Below are 26,064 nucleotides of genomic sequence, written 5' to 3' on the forward strand. Positions count from 1 at the left end.
GTATGATGTTTGTATAGCACATAATACTTAATCTTAGCTTATTATTTAACTTATGTTTTAGAACAGAGTACTAGCTGTATATTTTATTTCATAGTATGTCACATAATTTTTACAATATTGCTATAATTAAAAATAAAAATCAATAAAGCAGAAAATAAAATAATCATACTTTTATTCACACAGCTACATTCTAGATAATCTTAGGATTATTAAGAAAGTAAACAAAAAATATTTTTACAGTTCTTGCTTTGCGATTTACGTTCAATGTAGCTGCGAAGGCCAGCTAAGGCCAACAGCATTACAATACATATTTATTGTATAAATTGTTATGATCCACAGTATTCCTTCGTTATTTTCAAGTAGTTTCCATGGCAACTTTATTTATATTAGTTTCTACGTCCCTTAAAATTTAGGATTTTATATTACTTTGCCTTTGCCAATTTTTAATTCTTTGTTAATGTTGATACAGAAAACATATAGCAAATATCATGTTTTTTAATTACTGACAAATTAATCTCATTACACGAAATTTAATAACATGTCTGCATTATTTATCTAGGGATTAGTTAGGTAAAGCAATTGTGATCAATTCTTTATAGGCACATTTAAACAGAAAATGTAGCGATTTCTCGAATACATAAATAATTTTAGTTACAATTTTATGACAACGTCGTACGGTATGCTACTGTCACTGTGAAGTGTTTTGTATTAATACCTATATTAATCGCAAAAGTTTGTAGTTTTAAAATTAGAATTGATAGTTCCAGGCGTTTTATACTTTCTTATTATAGCTATATATACTAGCCGAACTCGCGACTTCGTCCGCGTGGATTTTAACTTTATTTTTTTGAAGTAAAAGAATTTTCTAAAACAAAAGTAGCCTAAATTACTCCTTATTACATTAGCTACCTGCCAATAAAAGTCCCGTCAAAATCGGTCCAGCCATTTCAGAGATTAGCCGGAACAAACAGACAGATAGACAAAAAATGGAAAAAATGTTATTTTGGTATATGTACCGTAATTATATGTATTGAAAAACGGTTATTTCAATATTACAAACAGACACTCCAATTTTATTTATATGTATAGATAAATTTTATCTTTCAGTGCATCGCGCACCTATTTAAAAAAACTTTTCTAATTATTCCAGAATAATACACATATCACGGAGAAAATAGCTCAACCCGGTTGATAGAACGAATCACTAGCACTGTACTAAAATTGTAGTACACAATAGAAGTAAGAAACTAGTACATAAATTTTGTCACCATTATTATTATTTTAATTAATTCCATAAAATAGGGAATACCAATTAAAAACTCAAAGTAGTTCCAGGTTCAGTAGAGTTTGTCAATAGGATTGTATTTGTTAATATGGTTTGTACCTACTTAGAAAATTCTATTGCAAATAGGTACTTATTTTTTTGTGGCTAAGGCGTGGTTTTTACATTTATTTATTCCAAAATTTAAATTAAAAACTATCTATGCTGATAAAGCGCCTACAGAACGAATATAGCAATAATGAATCACTAATATTACTACTAGAGGAAAGGGATTTTTAATATAGTCTAGTGTAGGGATAAGGTCGACCTCCACGCAGTCCCCCTGGTAACCACCGTCGTTAGTTTTTGATAAATTTGCGACAATGGACTGACTGACCTGAGCTTTCCTCCTCATCGAAAACTTCTTTAAATTGTGTTATGAAGGTTAATTAAAGCCTGGATATATTTAATAATTATATTAAGTGTAATTTCAATAATAAAACATTTGTTTATTTGCATAATTACAGTATCTACTAAAAATTGCATCTATAAAAATAATAATTTATGAAATTATTGCACGCTTCCACTCGCCAGTAATTTCTCGATTCTAACAGAATTTTTATGTATAACTACCTTGAGATCATTTATCTTGTCATTTTTCTCTTGTATATCAAAATCCAACTGTTTCACTTTCGTATGCAATGGTAATAATGACTCCTCATTTGATCTGCAAAACAAAATTCTATATTATTGCCCGATTAGATTTTTCAACCAAAACCGGAAATCTATTGTATTGTGTAGGTAAGTACTTAAATAATATTTTTTATAATGCATATGCATAAAATTTAAATAAATATTTCCATTAGAGATATAAATAGACTTGCCATAAATATTGTTACAAGAAGTCTTTATTTTTTTCTATTGCATATAACATTTATTTACTGTAATTTGTGTTACTTTATACAATAATATAAAAAGATATAAAGCTTATTCGAATGATCTCCAGTGGCTGCATTACAATCCTTTAAACGTTGAGGCCAGTTAGTAATGGAAGCACGCACTCTTTCCGTGGGGAAATTCTTCACTGCCAATTTTATGGAGAGTCTTGGGGACTCTAAATTATCATGGCGATTATAACAAGCCATACTCTCTAAAGCTGACCATAAATCATAATCCAGCTGATTAAGACCGAGACTAGATGACGGCCAGTCGTCAGCTTGATGAAGTCCGGAACGTTCGTTTCGATAGGTCCAGCTTTATGACCTGGCGCTGAATCTTGCTGAAAGGACTATTCTTGACTATGGAAGATGTTGTTGTTAAGGGGTTTAACCACCTTCTCAAGAATGGTATCTGTGTGTTCAAGGTACCATTCTTGAGATTGTGCCGAGCTTTTGATACCTATTTCACAAAAATATGCCTCAGTTACTTCTTCATAGCTAACACCCCACCAAACCATCACCATCACTTTAGTGGGAGTTAAGTCCACATTGGACTCGGTAGACTAAAAAATTATAGGGACTCCCATTGCGTACTGCTGAAGTAGTTAAGTTTCTACCACCCTAGTTTTCTTTAAATTATCAGTTAACTAATGACCAGTGCATCTCTCTTATAGGCTGAAAATCCTAAGTAACCGCGATATGGTTCTAGAAACTATCTACGCGAGATAGAATCTTTTGCTTTTTGACAGGATTTCTTCGAATTATTTCCCTTATTGCTATGATTACCATTTTCGTACCATCACTGCGTAGACGGCCAGAGCTATTACTGTCACAAACAGAGAAGTTTTCATTGTACCTATTCCATTCGACTAATACCAAGCGGATGGAGTTTACAAATTTTTTTGGCTTCATACCTACTTTCTGTTATGCAATCACGATTCGATATAATACTCGTTTCGGCCTTCTATCCCCCACAGTATTTTAATATCACAAAAATTTTTGATAACCGATTGGCGCGAAAATGCGGAAACACAATAAACATTCATAAAATAATGACAGTAATTTTTTATTTTTAATTGTAACAATATTTCTGGCCAGACTAGTTATTATTGGGCTTCATAGTGGTAGAGATGGAGCATAGAAATGCAACTAAATAGAAATCGAAATAGATGTCAACTGTCTATGTTGTGGTGAACGCAACATTTGTCATGCCCACATTTAGATCAGTATGTTTTGAAACCATGGCAGGGGGCAAGCCTATCGATGTTTAAATGGCCTGAGCGTCATTCGGAAATATAAATTGACACAACGATTTTTTTTGTTTTGCCTGGATTTGATATTATGACCTCTTGGACGTAACTCAAAAGTAAAGCATTAGGACACGACGCTTTCAAACTTTTTTTTTACAAAAAAAAATATGTTTGGCCTTAGAATATAGATAAATTTCGACTTTCTCCTTTTCGTCCACAAAGTTGTCTGAACTTCCTCTTACTGTCTTTACTCGTAGGATATCCAAAGCATGTAAAAAAAATAGGTAGACATATATAGTATCATTTCTTACGATTTCTTAGAAGCTTTCGGTTTGCGAGTCGACTACTTTTATTTTGCCTGTCTCTTTTAAGAAGCAGATCTAACAGAGAAAACAGAGAGCGAGAATGCATCTATTATAATAAACCTAAGTACTATATATATATATATATAACTAACAGTTTTTGTTTCGATAACTGCTTCGATGTTTCTTCATAAGTTTTGGTCCATTGCTGAAGTTCTTGACGCATAACTTCTACATCTTCCTGAACGTGATCCAATATTTTACCCAATGGATTGGTGACACGTGAAAGAGCTTGTACGTTGTACCTGAGTTGCTCTATTTCCCGATTTACTGCTTCTCGTGCTTTTTGGGCACCAAAATGCCATTCCTGTTAAAGAAAAGTTTTAATAAGTCATATTCAGGCCTGTGCATGTGTATTTGAATTAATCATTACTAACTACGCAACGAATTTTGAAGCGGTGTTTTTTAATAGAGAGTGATTCAAGGGGAAGGTTTATATAATACATGTATACCCGTGCAAAGCCTGGGCGAGTAGCCAGTTACTTAAAATCAAATACATAATTGAAATACAAATACGTACTTGCTTGGTATTTGTATTTGAAAATAGTAATTTATATATTTGCTTACTTATGTAGTAAAGCAAATATATAAATTATTATTACAGTACAGCTTTGGACCTTAGAAATGCATAAAACTAAAAAAAGTGGTAACCGTTAATTACGGTAGTAGGAGATTATTAGTAATGACTTGTTTGTTTCTTGTGTAATCTTGTTTTGGCATTAGTAAATGTAATATCTTAATTTCATGTACTATTGCTACCATGAAAATTGAAATCCAGCATGCTAACCGTGTAACAAATTATCAAAACATAACATACAAATAAAATTAAATAGGCAGAGTAAATCATATTTATAACTTATAGCTAATATGTAGTTCACTTACGATTTCAGTTTTACCACTAATCTGTGAATATTCTTTTTGAGATTCTAAAATTTGTTGCACCAAATGGCCGTGCTGGTCAGATGATAAATTAACCGGTTCCTGATCATCCTCTGCGTTCGAGGAAACGATTACTTCGTGTTCAACAATAACGACATTTGCATCTTCTTCCTTAAATTAATAACCAGATATTACAAAATAATATTAACGTAAATAAAATATACCCAAACTAATTTTGTAAGATTCCATTTCGTTTTTCATTTTCAGTATTTTTATTTTATAAGTGACCGGATTTATTATACAGGCATTTTAATCGTCTGAAATTGCAATGCATGTGTGGTATCAGGGGTGTCGTTTGATAACGTGATATCTGTACTGCTGTTCATGTATGTAGGCGACATTAACCACTTACCATCAGATAGACCGTCAGATTGTTTGATAACTAATAATTTATAAAAAAAAATACCCTTTTATTTATAAAGTAGCCGCCTAACTTGTCTCCTTTTGTACGGACGGCAGTTTACGTTACATTTGATTTTTACTCAGCAAAATATAGACATTAAGTACTAAGTTACACAAAAGCTTGTAAAAATCATTTAGTTACCTCCTCTATGGGTGTATTTTCTGCTATGATATTTACTTTACCAACTATCAAATTTTCGGGCTCGGATGTAATATTTTCGTGTTTATCTCTTAAACGCGGTGCTCCAGGTCGCGATGACGAGGGTCGCATACTTAATGGCCTAGCAAGGTTTCCGATTTTTACTGGAGACCCTTTAAACGAAGCCTGATTAATACTTTTCTCTACTGTTGATGTAGTTTCGTGACTCTTCATGTCATTACTATTATTCCTAGATAATTGTTTATTTGGATAATTTTCATCTGGTTTTTGTTCGAATTCATTACCATCATTAATCTTATTTAAATCAGTAGACTTATGATCTTCAATAAGTTCAACCTCTATCTGATTTTGATTTATTAAAGAAATATTTTCATCAACCTTATCTTTTTCGATTTCCATCAATTCTTGTGAAGATAATGATGAATTTAATTTGTTGTCAATTGCCTGAAAGCTATCAACATCCTGTTGATCATTATTAATTGTCACGGATTCTTGATGTTCTTGTTCAGTAGTATTTCTATCTGTTTCTATAATATCTGTATTTAAATCTTCAAAAGTTTCATTATTTATCGGCATATTTTTTGCTATTATGTCATTTCCCAATTTGTTTTTTATTTCACGAGGTAGTTGTTTATCTTCTTCAAGATTCGTACTTTTTTCAAGTGATGGTTTTTTTGTTAAGACTTTGGTTTGTGACCTTTTTTTAGATAATGATTCATTTTTTATCGTTGTGTTTTCTTTCTGGTTTTTACTGCTGGAACTTTTATCGTTTTCATTTTTATTTGTTACTTTTATTGTTGGTTCCTTTTTATTCGATGTTACTTTTTCTGTGCTTTTTGATGTTATTTTTTTCGTATCGTTAGTTTTTTTATTTACTTTTAATGTTTCTTTTGGTTTCTTTTCATTTACCTGTGTGGATTTTTTCTCTCCTTTATATTTTTTTACTGCTTCATCTGAACTAAGTTTTTTATCTAGTGCCTGTGCAAGGCATTGAAGTAAGTCGTTGGTTTTTTCAGCTTCCTGACCAGCTACTATTTTAGAAGGCTTAACTGATAACGTCTTTCCTGTTGTTGCACCTATAATGTATACAGATGTACTCATATAAGTAAGTAGGTATATTAATAGTACCTATAAAATATCGTCTGTAATACTTACCAACGACGTAAATGACTTTATTAAGAAATTGTATTTTATTTTCCCTTTCTTTGACATTGTCAGATATCAATTCTTCCTCCTCAAATAATCCTTCAAAAAATCCTGTTGTTTTCAGTACCTGAAATATATTTGAAAATTTGTAACTGAAAAATTCAACCTATTTTCATTATGTGAGAAAAAATACCTATAGAATAATGAGTATATCACCTATTACAGAAAAATTCTTAAAGTGTAGTTATAGTGACATTATCTTTTCAAAATTGAATGGTATGGGAGAATAAACAGGAAAAGGCAGATAAAGTATTGTGTACGTATTTGTGCACGATGCACCTCTTTATATATTACTAGCTGTACCCGCGACTTCGTCCGCGTATAAAAGCCATATAAAAAAGTTCATCGTTTCATCTTCAAAAATGACGACACTTCCATACATAACTCTTTCAACCCCTTATAACTCTGTTCTTAATATATATTTAATAAATAGGCTAAAAATTAAACTTCAAGCTTCTAGCTTTAAAAATGACAATATTTCCATATAAACATTTAACTCTCTTTTAAATTCCATACAACCCATTTTTCTTTATTTATATTTAACCAACAGCCTAAAAATCAGTTTCAAGCTTTGAAAATGGCGATATATCCATACAACATAGTTTTGGCGTGTAAGTGAGACTGACAGACAAATAAAGTTACTTTCACATTTGTAATATTAGTGGGGTATTTTATAAACTAACCCAAAAAAGCCAATGGAAAAAGTTTCAAAAATGACGAATTTACCTAAAATCTTCCATCCCCTATTTTATTTTACCCCCTTAAGGGTAATATTTTTCAAACTTTGAATGTCATATTCATTTATATTTAATCGACGGCCTCAAAAATAAGTTTCAAGCTTCTAGCTTCAAAAATGACGAATTTACATAAAAACTTTCATCCCCTATTTTATATTACCCTCTTAAGGATAACATTTTTATAAACTTTGATGGCCTATTTATTTATATTTAATCAACAGCATCAAAAATAAGTTTCAAGCTTCTAGCTTCAAAAATGACGAATTTACATAAAAACTTTCATCCCCTATTTTATTGTACTCCCTTAAGGGTAACATTTTTACAAACTTTGATGGCCTATTTATTCATATATAATCAACAGCCTCAAAAATAAGTTTCAAGCTTCTAGCTTCAAAAATGACGAATTTACATAAAAACTTTCATCCCCTATTTTATTGTACTCTCTTAAGGGTAACATTTTTATAAACTTTGATGGCCTATTTATTTATATATAATCAACAGCATCAAAAATAAGTTTCAAGCTTCTAGCTTCAAAAATGACGAATTTACATAAAAACTTTCATCAACTATTTTATTTTACCCCCAAGCGTAACATTTTAACAAAATTTGATGGCTTATTTATTTATATTCAATAAACTGCCTTAAAATCAGTATCTAGCTTCAAAAATGACAAATTTACATAAAAACTTTCATCCGCTATTTTATTTTACCCCCCTAAGGGTAAGATTTTTAAAAACTTAGTATGTCATATTTATTTATATTTAATCAACAGCCACGAAAATAAGTTTCTATCTTCTAGCTTCAATAATAACGAATCGACATAAAAAAAATTATCCCCTAATTTTTTGAACCCCGTAACATTTTGAAAAGCTTTGTATGTCATATTTATTTATATTTAATTAGCAGCCTCAAAAATAAGTTTCAAGCTTCTAGCTTAAAAAATGACGATTCTTCCATACAATCTATCATCCCCAATTTCAACCCCTTACAACCCTTTCTTCGCATTAAAAAGTAGCCTATGTCCTTCCTCAGGACCTAGACTATCTGTGTATCAAATTTCATTTAAATCGGTTTAGTAGTTTTTGCGTGAAAGCGAGACAGACAGACAGACAGAGTTACTTTCGCATTTATAATATTAGTAAGGATTTATGTATTTATTGGCTATATTTGCTATAGAAAAATGTTATATTCGCATTATTTTTCTTCTGTTGTCTTACTTTTGGGACGTATTATTATATTATACCTTCTTAAAAACCGTTTTTCCATAACTATGTTTACCAACAAAGTATATATACAGTCCATCGCTCAGAATATTATAGTAGAAATAATTGGAGTAGTGAGTAGAACGTAATTTGCTAATAAGACATGGTAACAAAATTCACATCGTCTTGGTCGTCAGACACGTGGTGGTATTGGTACGCGCATGAATTACACTTTTATCCGCCTATACAGCTATTATTTAATACGATGATTAACTTGCCATATAGGAACACACTCTACATAGAAATGTATCTACGTGCATGGAGTTTTGTTATTAATGTACCATTTCAGATGGACAGTCGTGCAGTTCCTCCTGGAAACCAACGTTAAATCCCAGTTATTTGCCACAACAGAGTCAGCTCTCTTCAACCTCACTCTATCCTCATCCTATCATCCTTAACTGTACATACATATACATAAATGCTATACAGATACCTACGTATATTGCATTGTATTTGTACTGGCACATAACATTAACATTAGGTGAGATGTTACTTAATTATTAATTACCCAACAAATACTTAATATGAAATATTAATTTAATATTAGAGAACGATCAATACTAACTGATGTTACAATGTCATGCAAGAATCTGAAAGGTGGTTTTTTCAATAACTTCTCATTCAGCGGCGGCCGTTTCACATACTTGCCTAGCGAGGTTTGTGTAGCTTTTATAACATCTGGATCCAACTCTTTTTCCATGGCACATGCTTTTAACTAAAACACTATCATAATATAACTAATAAATCGATGTGATAAGTTGTCATTCATTGTTTACATGTAATCGTTACCATGACAACAATAGACCACTTTAGTCTGCAGAACAACATAAGAAAAAGTTTTTTTTATCTATACATATACGTTTTATACATAACATATTACGTATCTATAATTACTGTATGTAAAACATAACAATTATTTAATTTATATCAATAGAAGTAACACGAGTGAGGTAATGTTATATGCAACGGTGCAGATTACAGTAAATAACAATCGTCACTTCCAAAATTCACAGTTACGATAATTTTATATTATTATTTAATATTATATTATCTGTGTTATTATTAATAAATAATATTTTGATTATATAATTAATACCGACATTTTAGCAAAAATGAATATCGATAAATATTTGTACTCATGTAAATATTTATCGATAAAGCGTAAATGTGGCATGCGGGTTACGGCCCTTACTATTTCTACCTACCATTTTATTATGTGTGTACTCTGATCGTACCCTGAAAAAGCCGCTAATAATTAAGTTTTTTAAACGCAGTATTCAGATTATTTATTTCTTTATCAACTGACTTTTTATTGATATAGACTATAGATGACACTCTTGTAATGAATAAAGAAGCAATAAATGAGCATTCCTTGTAAAGCCCTAATTGTACATCTCTACTCTTTTGAAAGTTTGAGAGAGAATGCAGAATTAAGTTCACCATTTTATCATCTGTTATCGGTCAATTAAAAAAATTAAAGTTACATTACTTTGTAAATTTATGTAGAAATTATTTTTGAATATTTCGTCATTAAAAAAGACATGGAAGAGTGAGGAAGAAATATCTGTAGGTCTACCACGAAGTGCAATTCCGAAATTTCGGATCGATATTTCGTGTGATTCGTACCATGAAAAACGTTCATTCCGAAATCGTGCCCGAAAACGGAGAATATCGTTTCGATCGTCCCAAATCGTACCATGAAGTATCCGTTCGTACGTTATTATGACGTTTTGACAGCACGTTTATCGTGATTTAAAGTGCGAAGTAGACGAAACCTAAATAGTTAACTTTTTACTTTCGTAAGTATGGATTTTACGTATATAAGTGCTGTAATATATAAAAAAGTGATTAATTAATAATTCAGTTAATGTGTTACAGTGAATAATGTGATAAAAGTTAAACTAATTAGTGTTTTTAAATATTATTGTGTTCAATATAACCTACAACTTAGCATTACTTTATTTTGATTTAGTTTCATTATGCCAAGATTGGCTGGAATTTTAGAAGCCCTCAATGAAGAAGAAATTGAAAGACGCAGGTTTAAAAGAAAAATGCGTACTAGGTACCTCCAAAGATCCATTCCCGACTTCGAGTTTGTATCTAAATACAGACTCAGTCGGGAAGTCTTCGAGAATCTTTGTCAGTATGTGGTACGATTATTACCCCTGCCTAAAAATAGTTGAGCAATCGATCCAATACCAAAGTAAGATCTTATGTACATTTTGTAGATGAAAAAATTTAGTATTTATCTATTATTTAGTATTCCCATATCTATTTTTTTTCAGATTCTCACTGCATTAAATTTTTATGCCAGTGGTAGCTACCAGGGTGCAGTCGGACAAAATTTAGACACCACTATGGCTCAGCAGTCTGTCTCAAACTGCATCAGGGATGTAACAGATGCCCTAAATACACCCTATATACTAAGGAAATATATAAGATTTCCTCAGTCCAGGGAAGACAGGAACATATTGAAGAGAAAGTAAGTTTATGTATATTAAATATGATTAAGATTTAACTTTATAGAATTTTATGCTCTTTGTCGATTTATAATACATATACTATTAATTTAGTTCAGTCAACTATTTGTAGCTGTAAATTTATAAATGATATTGTTGTTAATTTCAGGAATCAGCATAAGTTAATTGATGTTTAAATAATCAGTAGTTTATATTTCTTTTTCAGTTTTGCTACACAGTATGGTATCCCTGGTGTTATAGGATGTATCGACAGCACCCATGTAGCTATAATTCGGCCAACAGTCAATGAAGAGAGATTTTTCAATAGAAAACATTACCACTCTTTAAATGTTCAAGTTGTAAGTACAGTATTTTATGTAAAATTTGCATAGTGTATAAATAATTCTCAAGTTATTCATATTTGTCACTATCTGCAAATATCTTTATAATGTTTGTCCTATTTTTTAGATTGCTGACAGTAATTTAAAAATTATGAATATTGACGCCTCTTATGGTGGTGCCACTCATGATGCATTCATTTGGGAGCATAACGAGATCAAAGATCATTTGGAGAGTCTTCAAGGAGAAACAACTTATTTGCTGGGTAAATAAATCGTAATTGTTAACTTTGTAGTTGTACTACATATAAAATTGGTGAACAAACAAGAATACAATGTTTTGTCATTCCTTTTCATTATTAGGATGTCATAAAAGATGATTATAGATTGTATTTCAGTATTTTTTATGTTAAATATTATTAGCTGATATTATATTGAATAGTCTATAAGCTATCAAGTGCATTTATCAAATTCCAAGTCTCACAGTTAAGTATGTTTTCTTTTCTTTCAGGTATATAAAGATTAGAAGAGAGCCATACGTTCTATTTATGGTATGGGTTCGAGATAGTCATTATATCAAGGCTTTAAAGAATCAAATATCCTCACCGTTGCCTCACAGTACATTTATGAAATATTATGTATACAAGGAAAAACTTAGATAGTTTCAAGAAACTTAAAGACTGTACAAGTAGAAACTTATGCAATAAAAATATACTAATTTTACCTAAATGCTGTTAAAATTGATATTAAACAAATGTTATGTAAAAAAGCCTATTATAGGATAGATGAATTCATAGATGACAGCAATGTAATAAGTTTATTTGAATGATTTTCTATTCTATTCTATTAGAAGTTAAGGCATTACTTATTTACAAAATTAAAAACTTTTTACAATAAAATATTTTTATTTTATAATCACATATATGTAGGTATATATATATATATAGATAAAAGTAAAATCAAAATTGTATATTAACATTTTTTAAAATAACACTAATTATAAATGATTAAACATTCATTCAGAAAAATGTTGTATAAGTATATGCAAACTAAGTAGTGTAGTTCAAGGCGCATTAAATTAATGACCAGTAAAAAACTGTAGTTTAGTACTTTGTGTCTTTGTTAATACTTATATAAAGCTAAGTAACATTTTTATACTCATTATTTAACAAATCAACAAACTAACAGAATTCAACAAATCAACAATGATATATCTAAAGCTAACTAACTTTTTTATACTCATTATTTAACAAATCAACAAACTAACGTAATTCAACAAATCAACAAACTAACACAAATCTACATTAATCATGTCAAATTAAAAAAAAAAACAAAATTTCATCTATTCAGTCGTCTTAATTCTATTTGTAGACCATCCAATCGATCCCTTATTAATACATTTAATTCCTGGAGTGATTGGCGAATCAGCCCTGACTCTACCACCCGTCGATCCTCCGCTGCGATTCGCCGCTCCTCCATTTCGAACAAACGCCTGCGTACACTGCGAGGTCCAATGGCGTCTGCTCGACGGCGTCGTGCTCTGGACGTGTAGTAGCCGTTGAAGTTCTAAAAAAGTTTTTTTTAAAATAATTATTATCATTATTGTTTTCGGTATGCATGATTGGTACTAATACCAGACTTGATGTCTAGGAATATATAGTGATTAGGACTATAAGCCCCCATTACTAATAATCTTAATATTTACAGAAATATTTTCATATAACAATAATTTATTATGATATAAATTTTTTAATCAATAATAAGGTATAAGTAAGTGTTATTTATTAGTACTGTCTTATCTTTACTTCTTAGTTAACATTGAAAAACTGTGTATATATAAAAAGGTACCAACTCTGTCTCAACTCATATTTCTGCTATGAAGCAGCTGTTCTTGCATAGCTGTATTTCAGTTTGAAAGGTGGGAAAAGGCTATTTAGGTACCTTATATACAGAAATAAAAGGAATGGTAATGCATGAGGAACACTATGGAAGTCACCATGTATTTTGATGACATCCATTATGTTATATATGTCTAGAGATAACAGTTAGCACTATTTTAGTAATGGTTTTACAACACCTCTGGAAATGCAGGAACATGTGCATCCGACTGAGGTTCTCCAAAGCCCTCTCCCATAATACCCAATATTCTGCACTGTATTGGGTTTAAAGGATCAGCAGATGATGGCCCTACCCCAGTGGCTGTGGCAGACCTTCGAGCAGCAGTAGCAGCTTTTTTAGTTAGATATTTTTTGTCAGCCCATACCTAAAATTTATAAAATTTATAAAGTATCAGTATTGGAAAATTTTATTTAATAACAAAATTATTTAACATTTTAAATGCATATCACGTACTAAAATATCAAGAAAAGTGCTTACCTTCTGCCACTGCTTTACAGTTTTAGTGCATCCACCCAATGCATTGAGTTCGTCTGTGAGACGAACCCATAATTGGGTGGATCTTGTTCGCCCTTCTGCATTTCTACAGTGGCCACGAGCTAACTCCTGGTGCTCTGCTAGGAATGTTAGGAGTGTATGCACTTGTTCCACAGTGGGATTACTCATCTAAATGCATAAATACATTTGTTAGCGCTTGTCATAAATAGAAACTAATAAATAAAATCAAAGTTATTACATGTTCATTTTCATTGATGTTTAACGAACAAATTTAGCAATAAAAAATTATTTAAAAACACTTGTGATGATAATTCTTAAGTTTATATATAAAAAAATAAAAACAAAAATATTTGTAATACGCAGTAATGTTATTTTCAAATATAAATAGAGGTTTGACGTTTCCTTATGACATAAAATACTACTAATTTTAGAAGTTTATGATTTCAATACATTTAAATATAAACGACTGTACATTTTATTTTATCCGGAGTATACCACTTTATTTTTTTCCTAATTTAAGAGTGTATAATAAAAGACCTCTCATCTTTCATTCGTTCACGATCATAGTCTATGGTACCCGTCCGAAATATCTTATTCCGAAGAAACTTCATGGTTCCTTTAAACTAGTATTTCGGTCGTCTTTCGTTTCGTTACGCGATAATCGGCAGTAACTTTCGTGGTAGACCTACTGACTCAATAAATATTATCTGTGGTGTATACAGAGTATACGTAACTTCCTTCTGTATCTGTAGGTCACTTTATGTAGTCTGTGATATACCAACGCCAACTCTGCAACGCCTGAGTGAAAGCAATATCAAAATTTGTATTTGATAACTTGTTGTAATCATGTAACCCAGGAGAAACTTTGTATAATTAAGGTTTTTAAAATTACGTTTTAAAAAAAAATGCCTCCAAAACGATCAAAAAGGGGTCGTCCACCGAATAGAAAGCCCAAGAAATCTATCGCTCTTTCTCAAAGATTTCCTTGTATAAACTGTAAGCAACACTTTACCAAATTAAGATTAGCTAGACATTTGCCTAAATGCCTTCCTCAAATCAGACCAGATGAAATTTACATTCCGAAGGTAAGGATACAGTTCATAATTTTTCTGTAATATTTACTTACATCTTGAGTAAATGGTTTCCTGATATGTCTAAACACATACTAACAATTTCACTATAGAAATGCAATAATGCAATATGGCTCTAATTTTTATTATTATTTATTATTTATAACAATTATAATATTTATCTGTATCATTTTTGAAGCAAAAAAATATAAATAGTACTTGGTCTGTTAAATGGGGTTGCCACTTATTAACTTGCTAAGAGTCATTCATTAGATAAGAGATAAAGTCTTGTTTGTCTTCGTTGATAACAAATATCCAATAATACTACCAAATAATTAGTAAGTATAGTATTTATACTTACTACAAGATTTATTATTATATATATGTTTGTATAAAACTGTGCAACATACTATGTAGTAATGCAACAGTAATTAGGAAGTTCACATATTTATTTTAATTCCACACTTTAAACTCTAAAGTTTACTCTCTGGTTAAATATTTAACATTGCCAAAGTCAGGGCATAGTAAATAAGTAATGAAAGTTTCAGTTATTTTGCAGTTATACAAACTGCAAAATAACTTAACTGACTTTTATGTGAACTAGTATCATAATGGTCTTATATGTAATAGTACAGCTTAGTATGTATTATTATTGTTCGTGATTTAATAAATCTAATTAGGAATGATAATGCTAAGAATGAGTTTATTCTTACTAAGAAATGTCCGAATCATACTTTTATTTCCAAATTTAGAATTTGTCTATATAATTCTTGAATTCAATATCATTGCATATTGTAGAAATAAACTTGTATTATATGTGATATTTTAGTTAGACAAATGTTACTGCAATACTTAAATTACTGTTCCAATAAATACTTGTATAGTTTAGAACTACTTGTCTCTTTTGATATACCTAATATAAATTACATTAACAAACCTCATTAATGCTTCTTTCTCGCCTATACTATGTATATACTAAAAATTCTTATTAATAAAAAGATAATAACATAGTTTAAACTTTCTACCTGCTAAGTGATGGTTTATTACATTTTAGGTTACATATAACTGCACTGAATGCAGCAAGAAGTTTAAATTTAAAACAAATTTTAAACAACATTGTGTCAATGAGCATTCAAAATTGCCGAATAGTATTTCATGTGAGCAATGCCATGTACGCTGTCCAAACAAAGATGTTCTAGAAAAACATAAACAAAATATTCATGAGAGAAAAGAATTTAAGTGTCCACATTGTAAGAAGAAATTTGTAAGGCATTCACATGTTTTACGACACTTGGCGCAGTCTGGTTGTGATGGCAATGGTGTTTTACTACATTGTTGTGAGGTATTCATACATTATTTTAGTATAAATATGGTAGTGATATAATTTATACTTAATCTCTCATGCCTTGTCCTAAACTAGGACATTAATATGGGCCTCCAGAGCTATTATAAATAAACTGCATTTATATGAATACTTCTTCATAATTGTACATTTCCTCTTCTCTCAAATCCTAGATGACACCATCTTAATTTATCATTTTTTAAATTTAAATGACCAAGTAATTTTTTTCCTAAAAGGGTTAAAATCAGCTGATTTAAAAAAAAATGTTCTGCTGACCCCAAATAGTAAATAAGATAATATTAGTTTAAGATAAGGTTAATCTAAATTAAATGTAATGACACTTATTTATTAATTGAAGCAACTAAAACTGTGTTAACCAAATCATATTTATTTCAGATATGTGATGCAAAGTTTACAAGGAAAGATAACTTACAAGTTCATCTTCGAGTGCAACATATCATGAAAAAGGGATTCTTTTGTAAATTTTGTCAATATACTACTAAAAGTTTTTCCAAGTTAGTCAAGCATTGGCAAGAACAACATTTAGGTATATTTTATTACTTTTATTTCTTATAATTCTATATGAAAGGCTTATTTTATGACAGGTATAAATTTAATTTGCTTCAGTCACAGGTAGCATCATCACTACATTAAATTTTAATATTCTCTGCAAAATATATGTCAAATGTTATGATCACAACAGTAATACAGTAGATACAGTGTTTTGAGTAGTCATGCTCACTAAAATGTCCAGACTTGTGGCGGCGTGGTGGGCCGGGTCATTGGGCTCCCTAAAATATGGTCGAGCGCAGTGATGGCTGGCTCATCCGTCATACTCGTGAACGGGTGCTGCTTGTAGGGACTGGTCTGCTCTAATCACTATGACTGATTTCCTCTTATTAATTGTTTAACCAGTTGGTTATGTATTCAATATTTTTTCTTTTTGAGTATTTAATTGAATTAGTGCTAATTGGTAGTTTGTATTCAACACTTAGACTTAAAAATGTAAAGTAATAATAAAATTATTTAAAAGAGCAACACGCAAGTTTCTTGTTCGTTCTTCTTGTGATGAGACAGCTTTCCGAACGAGCGGTAGATTAAAAAAAATGTAATGACTATTCAAAAGTGCTTCAATCTAAGTTTATTTGAATAAATGATTTTCTATTCTATTCTATTCTAAATAGTGAATGCAACGTTTTGATCTGGCCCAGTTGGCATTACTATATATATATATATATATATATATATATATATATAAGTATATAAATTAAATTTTCAAAACAAAAAACACTATTTACAGAATCCTACAAATTTGAATGTGACCACTGTGGGAAAACAACAAGTTCTCGGGCAGCAATGGCCAAGCACTTGGAAATTCATGGTGAAAAGTCACACCATTGTGATGTGGTAATTATAAATAATATTAATCGGTTTTATAAAATATTGTTTCCTATATATGTCTGTCTTACAAGATTCCAGTACCTACCTACTTCTGCTAATTACATGTACATTAATGTATTGAAACAGAATATAATATATACTTGAAATCTATCTTATTTACTTGAAAATATTGTTTTCCATAATTATATTATGTTTAATGAATAAAATTGTATTGTGATACATTATTTTCTGTTATATTTTAAATTAAATTATAGTACATGAGTATGTATCACAATTTTACTGCTCAAATATACTCAACAGTAGTTTTTGTTTTTAATTTTATACTCAGCCTTAACTTTCTTGTTTATTTCCAAATTTAGTTTTATATTTTTCTAAATAAAATACGCGTAACTGTTTATACCTAATTGAGATTATTATGAATGTGTTATCAAATTGTAATTAATATTATCTATATTTTTATGCCTACTGGTATTGTGCTGTCGGTAAGTATATTAGTGTGGGAATTTTTTCGTTTAAGTAAGTAAATAATATTGCTTACATCTTCTTGCGAAGGTACAACCCATTTCTCTTAATCCAAAATAATTCATTTTTATTTGTGTTTTATGAAAATAACAAGCTTTCAAATTGTTAAAACATTTTCAACTATGTGTGTCATTTTTGGTTCTTAAATTGATTTTATTGTAAAATTATAATAGGCTTAAACTTTGTTCAAATTAATTTTATTTAAAGCATTTTTAATAGTAAAATTAGTTCAGTCAAGAAAAATGAATGATAAACTTGACTGGTGCATTTTTATCAAATCTATAAAACTGCTAATATGTTAGTCGTTTATTCTACAGCGAGCCATTAGCCCGTGGTGATTTTATCAGAAATTAATGACGTTAACTGCCAGGGGACCGCGTGGATGTCGACGTGACATGGTACTATAAATTGGAGCACTAGTTCCCATTACTAATTAATTTAGTTATACCCTTTATGTTGTACCACTAAAAATGTTTAAAAGAAATTGTTATGTTCAAGTGTGGATATAGTACCTACACGGCGGAGGTTCTTAGACGGCACACACTGACACATGCCAATGAGAAACCGTACAAGTGTACACTGTGTGACAAGTCGTTCATACAACGGTCGCAGCTGCAACGACACCTAGAGAAACACGTCGGCAACCGCTGCTCCGTGTGTGATTGCAATTTCAATACAAAGTCTGGGTATGTGGCTTTAAAAAATATTATATATAATAATTTAAGAACAGCCTAAATAAAAGAGAGATTCTTTTCGTTTAGATAGATACTTGAAATGGACAAACTATATCGAATGTATATAAGTTTGTAGTTTATACTGTATATAATTATTAATAAAAAAATATGTTAAATTGAAATATTTTACAAATTAAACTTTATTGAACTATTTTACTAATTAAATTAATTATTTATTCAATCGCATTTGTTTTAACAGGTTACTTATTCACATACGAGAACATGAGGGACTACAGAAACTAATATGTCCGTTTGGTGATTGCAACTATAAAAAAGTCTTTAGTAATGAACAAAGTTTAAATGCCCATATAAAAACTCATTTGGACGAGAAATGTACGTATTGTATTATCTATTATACGTGTTATAATTTGGTAGATTTTATATTAGAGAATATAAACCACTTTATTTACAAATATATTAAAACAAACTTTGTCTACAAAAAACGATTTCATATTTCACTCATACGTCACTTTTGACTTTTGATTAATAATTGTTAATTAAATTGCTACTCATATGGAAGCTTTTGATCCAGTGGTCAATCTTGAAACTTGGCTTTTACTATCGACACAGTACGTAATTATGACCAGTATATGTTATTGCGTGTTTGCACCGTAGCATACGCGTGCGAGGTGTGCGGCAAACAGTTCCACACGGAAGTGAACATGCAGCGGCACGTGAGCACGCACCGGCTGGACCGGCCGAGGCGCTGCATGTATTGCGTGAAGGCGCGCGCGTACATCCGCGGCGAGCAGCTACTACGCCACGTGCGCAAGCTCCACCCCACCATCTTCCGTCAGCACCTCGTGCACGTTCGACAAGTGCTGGTAAAACTGCACATGTATATTCTATTAGGGCTCGCCCGATGGTTGAAATTCGCAAAGACAAACAATATTAATATATTCTCGATTTGACCACAGACCGTGACAATAAACAAAATAGCTGTAATAGGTGACACTGAGATATCCAGCCAAAGAACTTTTTACAGTTTCACTCATATTTCTTTTTACATGTTTAAACTGTATTTATATTACATCTAACAAAATATCAAAAGTGTAGCAAATAATTACTTAATGGTTAAGCAATTCAAGATTACTCTTTATGTTTTAACAATTTATTAACCATATAACTTATCCTAGCAGCCTACCTCTCTTTCTATCTATAATATATAAATCTCGAATGTCAGTCACTTCTGTGCTAGTTTGATAAATTTATAATCTATTTCGTTTTATTACAGGGAACAAATGTTGGTATAGAACGAGTGAAAAAATCTGAATTGGAATCTATACTGAACGTACTTGATGCTGAGTCAGACCGCATAATTGAAGGATGCAGTGGTGAAGACATACTTTATGGTGGCATGCAAGTTCAAGACGATAAAATGAAGGTAATAATAAAATATAAAATGATTTCCCATTAATAAAGTAACTTACACCATTGCTTAATTGTATTATTGTAGTTTATATATTTACTTGATTTAATGTGGAAAAAAATGTAGATTCTTAAATAAAGTGGTGAAGCACAAAATTCATATATTTTCACCTTTCATAACAATATTGTTTCTTTCAGACTGAGGATAGTCCATTAATGTCAGAGGATGAGTTAGTAGAGAATCTTAAGACTTTGTTGTCGCAGCTCATTGATAAAGATACACTAGAATGCTTCGGATGGCCTGATGAGACTGTTGATGTTGTAAGTAATATTGAAATTAACCAGACACTAGGCACCCACTATGGTGATTCGTTCACACATATGACTGTGTAAAAAAACTTTTATTTATTCATTACTTAATCATTATATTTAACCTAATAATTTTTTTTTTTTAATTTGTAATTTTGTCTTTTCCATATTCATACTACAAAATTTACACCTAAATTAAATCGTGACTAGTTGTATTCTAATACTCATTTTTAAGTGTACTTAATCGGCAAGCACTAATGATAGTATCTACTAAAAAATATATTTTATAAATTATGCAGGTATTAGAAAAAGTAATTGAACACTGCGGCGCTCGTGCAGCGGACAGAGACAGATGGACACGTGTGCAGTGTCTACGCGAGAACACCAAGCATTTGTTCCTTTACGCCGTCGAAGACAAAAACATAGCTCGTATGCTCGACACGCATACTATAGATCAGATTGTCAAGAATATCATTATGCAAGTTAGTGATGAGGTTGATGTGAAAAAACGTAAGAGTTAGAAATTTAATTTAATATAGGGATGTGATATTTACTTAAAAATATCCATATTTTTAGACTTGGTTTTAATTGTTATATTAATATAATTTAATGATATGTATAAAATTATTGCATAGGATAGGTAAAGCAGATTATTTAGTTTATAAGGAATATTCATAAGAAAAAATATATTTATATTGAAAAGCCTTATATAGTTACAGCATAATTTATTAGCATATCATTGAAACTTTATAAATCTATTGAGAACACTATAAACATGTTGATAAAAGATATTGTATATTTTGACTTTATACCTAAGTTGGTATTCGTTGTAGCTATATATCTCATTGTAGATTTTATTTAAATAAACTTTTATAATAGAATGTATGCATACATAAAAATATCCAAATATATCCTGTTTCTAAAGCAGTGTGGCAATTATGACGGTTTACTGTTCTAGAAATAAATAAATTGGTGATGGTAAAATATAAGCTAAGTATATCCATATAAGTAAGAAAATACCTATATGACAGTTCTAGTACCCACAAATGATTAGTAGGACATACATTGACTTGAAGTTTATTACAATTGAATAATATAACATTTTTATATATGTTTTTTATTTTCCGCAATGGAAAATGAATATTGTCAATTAATTATTATCTTAATATTTTTACCAATCATAAAATGTAAGAATTTACATAAAGCTTCTTTTAATTATGAGTAATGACAAAAAATAACTGATATAATAATGTAAAGGTGTATAGACTGATTGATCAACACAAAACCGAATCTTTTATGAAAGAATCGTGATTTATTTTCAGTAAAAATATAGTATAGGAAAATAAGTTAACATTTAAATGGATATTTAAATGTCTAATAGTTTTTAAAATAATAAGGGTTCAAAGTTTGCCCAGATTACAGCTTAATGCGGCATTCAGAAACAGAACTGTGCAATATACCTGCCTCATATGTTAAAAGTACACTACCAAAGCTCCACAGCATCTGCATTTATTTGTCAATATTCAAATAAATTGGAAATACTTGAAAAGTACCCGGCTAATAAACAAGATTTTTTTTGTTAACTTAGCACTATTATTAGCACCCAAGCACATTACACAAATCCTTCTGAAAATTAAAAATTGTTTCAAATTGACATGGTGCAGACATTGGAAATCTTCGATAGTGAACAGTATAAGTTCAGAACAAACATGTTCTAGGTATTTAAGTTAGCAATAAGTTTAGTTAATCGAATCTTTTGTTAAACTAACAGCACTATATAGAAGCAACTAGTTTGTTGTACTTTTGAACAGACCTTTACTGTTAGAATTATGTATTGTCTACTTTTGTTATTTCGTTTATTATGAAGTAGATACACTCATTCAAGAACACTTTATTTTAAAAAATTATATTTGGCTACATTTTTTTAGGATATTTTATTATTAGTTATTACTTTTGTTAGCTTTTTTCTTTGTTTTCTTACTGTTACTGTCTAAACTTATCATGTTTTCACTATAATTGCAGGTTATAAATAACTTTGGAACCTGACAAAATTGTAATTTTTAAATATTTTATATTGATGATTCACTTTTAATATTTTTAATGAATTAAATATAAGAAATAAATACGTTAGCCTATGATTTCTTGAATTTCTTCTGATGTGTGTAATGTCACTTATGTAGCCATTTTAAATTCCAGTATTATAGTACGAGATCCCGCTGCAGAATCAGTGTACTCATCGAGTGTTTGCTGAAAACCAAATTTTTACACATATTTATCATTAGGAGAATTTATATCTACCAGGTTGCCTATAAAAATGTGGCCGCTAGTATTTTTAATTAAATTATTAATAATTCATAATCCGTAAGAAATTTCATTGACTTGTTTTTTCAGTAAAATGTCGTTCACTTTACGGCAACATCTATAAAGACTGAAAAATCATGCTTGCCGTTGCGCACCTGGCCGCACCTCTTCGCAGCCAGGTGTACACAAGTATGATTTTATTACATTTATACACCCACAACGTACATTCATAATTTATATATCAAATTAAAGCTAATTTTTTTCTGTTTATTATCATATACGGTTGCCTAATTAAATCTGGCCGCAAATAAGGGTTGCTGGCTATTAAATATAGTAAATATTAAAAGTAGAGTGAAAGAGAGCTAGCGCGTAACACCACTAGTCAAACGAGGATAGCGATTGCCAGCTGTCGGATAGTTTAAAGCCATTGCGCATGCGTCAAATGCTAGTGTTCTCAATGGATCAGTTGCGACTTTTATTCTAAGTTAAAAACCACGCTGTTTTGGAGTACGTAATACACAACATAATATATTGCTGTTTCATTTGTGCATCGAAACATTATCAATCTCATCAGTGCGAAATAAAATTTATAAAGATGAAGGCGTGTTTTCTGTGCGACAAAAAATGCAATGTACTAGACTTTGATAATGCTTCATTTAAAAAGTGTTCTCTAATGTTATTGTTTCGTCGTAAGAAAAAATTTAATTTTTTATTTTGAAAAGAAAGACGTTTCTTTTGGAGTATTTATTATTTTGAGGCGTACCCACCATTGTTTGAATCGGAGGTTGAGAACAATAGCATTTGACGCATGCGCAATGGCTTTAAACTGTCCGACAGCTGGCAATCGCTATCCTCGTTTGACTAGTGGTGTTACGCGCTAGCTCTCTTTCACTCTACTTTTAATATTTACTATATTTAATAGCCAGCAACCCTTATTTGCGGCCAGATTTAATTAGGCAACCGTATATGATAATAAACAGAAAAAAATTAGCTTTAATTTGATATATAAATTATGAATGTACGTTGTGGGTGTATAAATGTAATAAAATCATACCTGTGTACACCTGGCTGCGAAGAGGTGCGGCCAGGTGCGCAACGGCAAGCATGATTTTTCACAGTCTTTATAGATGTTGCCGTAAAGTGAAAGACATTTTACTGAAAAAACAAGTCAATGAAATTTCTTACGGATTATGAATTATTAATAATTTAATTAAAAATACTAGCGGCCACATTTTGATAGGCAACCTGGTAGATATAAATTCTCCTAATGATAAATATGTGTAAAAATTTGGTTTTCAGCAAACACTCGATGAGTACACTGATTCTGCAGCGGGATCTCGGACTATTAGACCTAACCTAGCACAGAACATATTTTTTTTTTATTGAAGGACATACTTATAGTAATACGCTCTAATGAATTAAGAATGAAAAAATATTACATTACGATCACATATTGTGAGCGGTTTACTAACTCCCTGGATGACAAAGTATGTGAACTCAAATAAGGCTGATACAAAAATAATAGTACGTACCAAATAACTGACCACGCCACTTCGTCTGCATCACACTTACTTGATATTTATCATTATATTTCGCCCAATTTACATAAAATCTATTTAAATTATAACCTATGTATTATTCTAATGTATAAGCTATGTTGCTGTAAAGTTTCATCAAAATCCGTTCAGCAGTTTTTACGGGAAAGAGTAGCAAATATCCATTCATTCATAGTTACAAACTGCGCGTCGCGTTTATAATATTATATAGTAAGATTTATGACTAAATCACTGGTGATAGAAACACTTAAGAAAATAAATTCTAGAGACGACGTTATAGTAGCAGTAGGTACTTGGTGGTATTTTGGATTAAAAAGTATACTTAGAAATAATCAAGTCAAGTTTTGTGTTCAAGACGAAGTTGGTTGTTGCTAAATGCCACAGGCACTAACCCAGTTATGTTTCATAATAACACTCGACAATTAATCATTATCATTCAGCATTATCTAAACCCAATCTAAGCAGAGCTTGTGTTAAGGGCAGACAACTGGTCGAAATAATGAAATACGCTTCTTTCTATAAATATAATACATACGAGGGTCAAACTGAAAGTTCTTAGAAAATCAAAAACTGATTAAATTAGCAAGTTATTACCTTTATTTTATCTTTTCAAAATAGCGTCCATTCACGTCAATACATCGCTGCATCCGATAGAACCACTGAGAAAAGCACATTGCCCACTCGTCCTTAGGGGTCTCTTTGACGGCCTTCTAAAACGTAGCCACCGAATCCTCGGCGTCCATAAAACGTTTTCCTCGAACTTTTTCTTTCATTTTTCGGAATAAATAAAAATCGCAAGGTACGAGGTCGGAGCTATAAGGCGAATGACCCAGTGGTTCTACGTCTGAGGTCGCCAAATAATCGATCATTTGCCTGGCGGTGTGCGACGAAGCATTGTCGTGGTGAAGGAGGATCCTACTGCGAGGTCGTTTCTCACGCACTTTTTTCAAAACACGTGGCAAACAATTGTTACTGTACCACTCTGCAGTAACTGTTTTTCGATCCTCTTAAAACAATTGTCGCGTAATGACCTGTTCTTCCAAAGAACGAGTCCACCATCTTTTTTCCTATGCTTCGACCTCCCTTCACTTTAGTTGGCAACTCCTCAGAAAGAAACACCCACTGAGCTGACTGTCTTTTAGTTTCGGGATCATAACAGTAAATCCAGCTTTCGTCTCCCATAACTATGTTAAACACAGAATTTGAGTCACCTCCGTTAAATCTTTCATGCATTTCACGGCACCAATCAACCCAACGGAGTTTTTGAGCCTCAGTGAAATTATAAGGTATCCACCAGGCACAAGGCTTCCTGACCGCCAAATGTTCATGGAGGATTTTGTGCACTTGACTCATACCAATCTTTAAGCTTGCCCCGATCTGCTGATAGGTCACTCTTTTGTCAGTCTCTATCATACGCCGCACAACACGGATGTTATCTTCGGTTGTCGCCGTAGAAGGCCGTCCCTCACGCAAATCATCGGTGAGATTAGTGCGACCATGTTTAAACTCATTAAACCAGTTGTAAACAGTGGCACGAGACGGGGCTTCATCGTGGAAGTCCAATAGTAGTCTATCATAACTTTCTTGTTGACTTAGATGACATCGAAAGTCATAAAAAATCATCACACGAAAATTTTCTCGTGTTAAGTTCATGATAACGTTACACAGACTATTTTCAATTTGCCGCCAAACCGTAAAACACATGACATACGAATAAATTATATACTCAGTACTATTCGTAAAGAGTTCCATT

The 26,064-nt window shown here is 31.1% G+C and overlaps 4 protein-coding genes across 5 annotated transcripts; 2 read left to right on the forward strand and 2 right to left on the reverse strand.

Moving 5' to 3' along the window:
• Positions 1-1,783: 1,783 nt before the first annotated feature.
• Positions 1,784-14,927, reverse strand: LOC131847556 (TRAF3-interacting protein 1). Of its 2 annotated transcripts, none has more exons than XM_059197140.1 (7): positions 14,835-14,927; positions 9,083-9,232; positions 6,468-6,585; positions 5,295-6,388; positions 4,694-4,861; positions 3,907-4,118; positions 1,784-1,988 (listed from the first exon to the last, which is right to left on the reverse strand). In XM_059197140.1, the coding sequence occupies exons 2-7, from the start codon at positions 9,215-9,217 to the stop codon at positions 1,832-1,834; spliced, it is 1,884 nt and encodes a 627-aa protein (XP_059053123.1). In that variant the 5' UTR covers positions 9,218-9,232; positions 14,835-14,927; the 3' UTR covers positions 1,784-1,831. The 2 variants fall into 2 exon arrangements, with proteins under 2 accessions (XP_059053123.1, XP_059053122.1); XM_059197139.1 differs by lacking the exon at positions 14,835-14,927 and adding an exon at positions 9,307-9,316.
• On the forward strand, positions 10,090-12,113 carry LOC131847559 (putative nuclease HARBI1). Its single transcript, XM_059197142.1, has 6 exons — positions 10,090-10,316; positions 10,490-10,667; positions 10,803-10,999; positions 11,203-11,335; positions 11,445-11,580; positions 11,826-12,113. The coding sequence occupies exons 2-6, from the start codon at positions 10,497-10,499 to the stop codon at positions 11,831-11,833; spliced, it is 645 nt and encodes a 214-aa protein (XP_059053125.1). The 5' UTR covers positions 10,090-10,316; positions 10,490-10,496; the 3' UTR covers positions 11,834-12,113.
• LOC131847744 (uncharacterized) lies at positions 12,653-14,051 on the reverse strand. The gene is made up of 4 exons (XM_059197391.1): positions 13,947-14,051; positions 13,691-13,876; positions 13,392-13,577; positions 12,653-12,880 (listed from the first exon to the last, which is right to left on the reverse strand). The coding sequence occupies exons 2-4, from the start codon at positions 13,874-13,876 to the stop codon at positions 12,653-12,655; spliced, it is 600 nt and encodes a 199-aa protein (XP_059053374.1). The 5' UTR covers positions 13,947-14,051.
• On the forward strand, positions 14,484-21,508 carry LOC131847558 (gastrula zinc finger protein XlCGF57.1-like). The gene is made up of 10 exons (XM_059197141.1): positions 14,484-14,793; positions 15,833-16,120; positions 16,517-16,667; positions 17,421-17,527; positions 18,542-18,729; positions 18,977-19,110; positions 19,393-19,601; positions 20,012-20,161; positions 20,344-20,466; positions 20,754-21,508. Exons 1-10 carry the CDS (start codon positions 14,614-14,616, stop codon positions 20,973-20,975), a joined length of 1,752 nt encoding a protein of 583 aa, XP_059053124.1. The 5' UTR covers positions 14,484-14,613; the 3' UTR covers positions 20,976-21,508.
• The last annotated feature ends 4,556 nt before the right edge of the window (positions 21,509-26,064 follow it).

Source organism: Achroia grisella, unplaced genomic scaffold, assembly GCF_030625045.1.
Source record: "Achroia grisella isolate CSIRO2021 unplaced genomic scaffold, CSIRO_AGI_Agris_v1 utg540, whole genome shotgun sequence".
Taxonomy (NCBI): Eukaryota; Metazoa; Arthropoda; class Insecta; order Lepidoptera; family Pyralidae; genus Achroia; species Achroia grisella.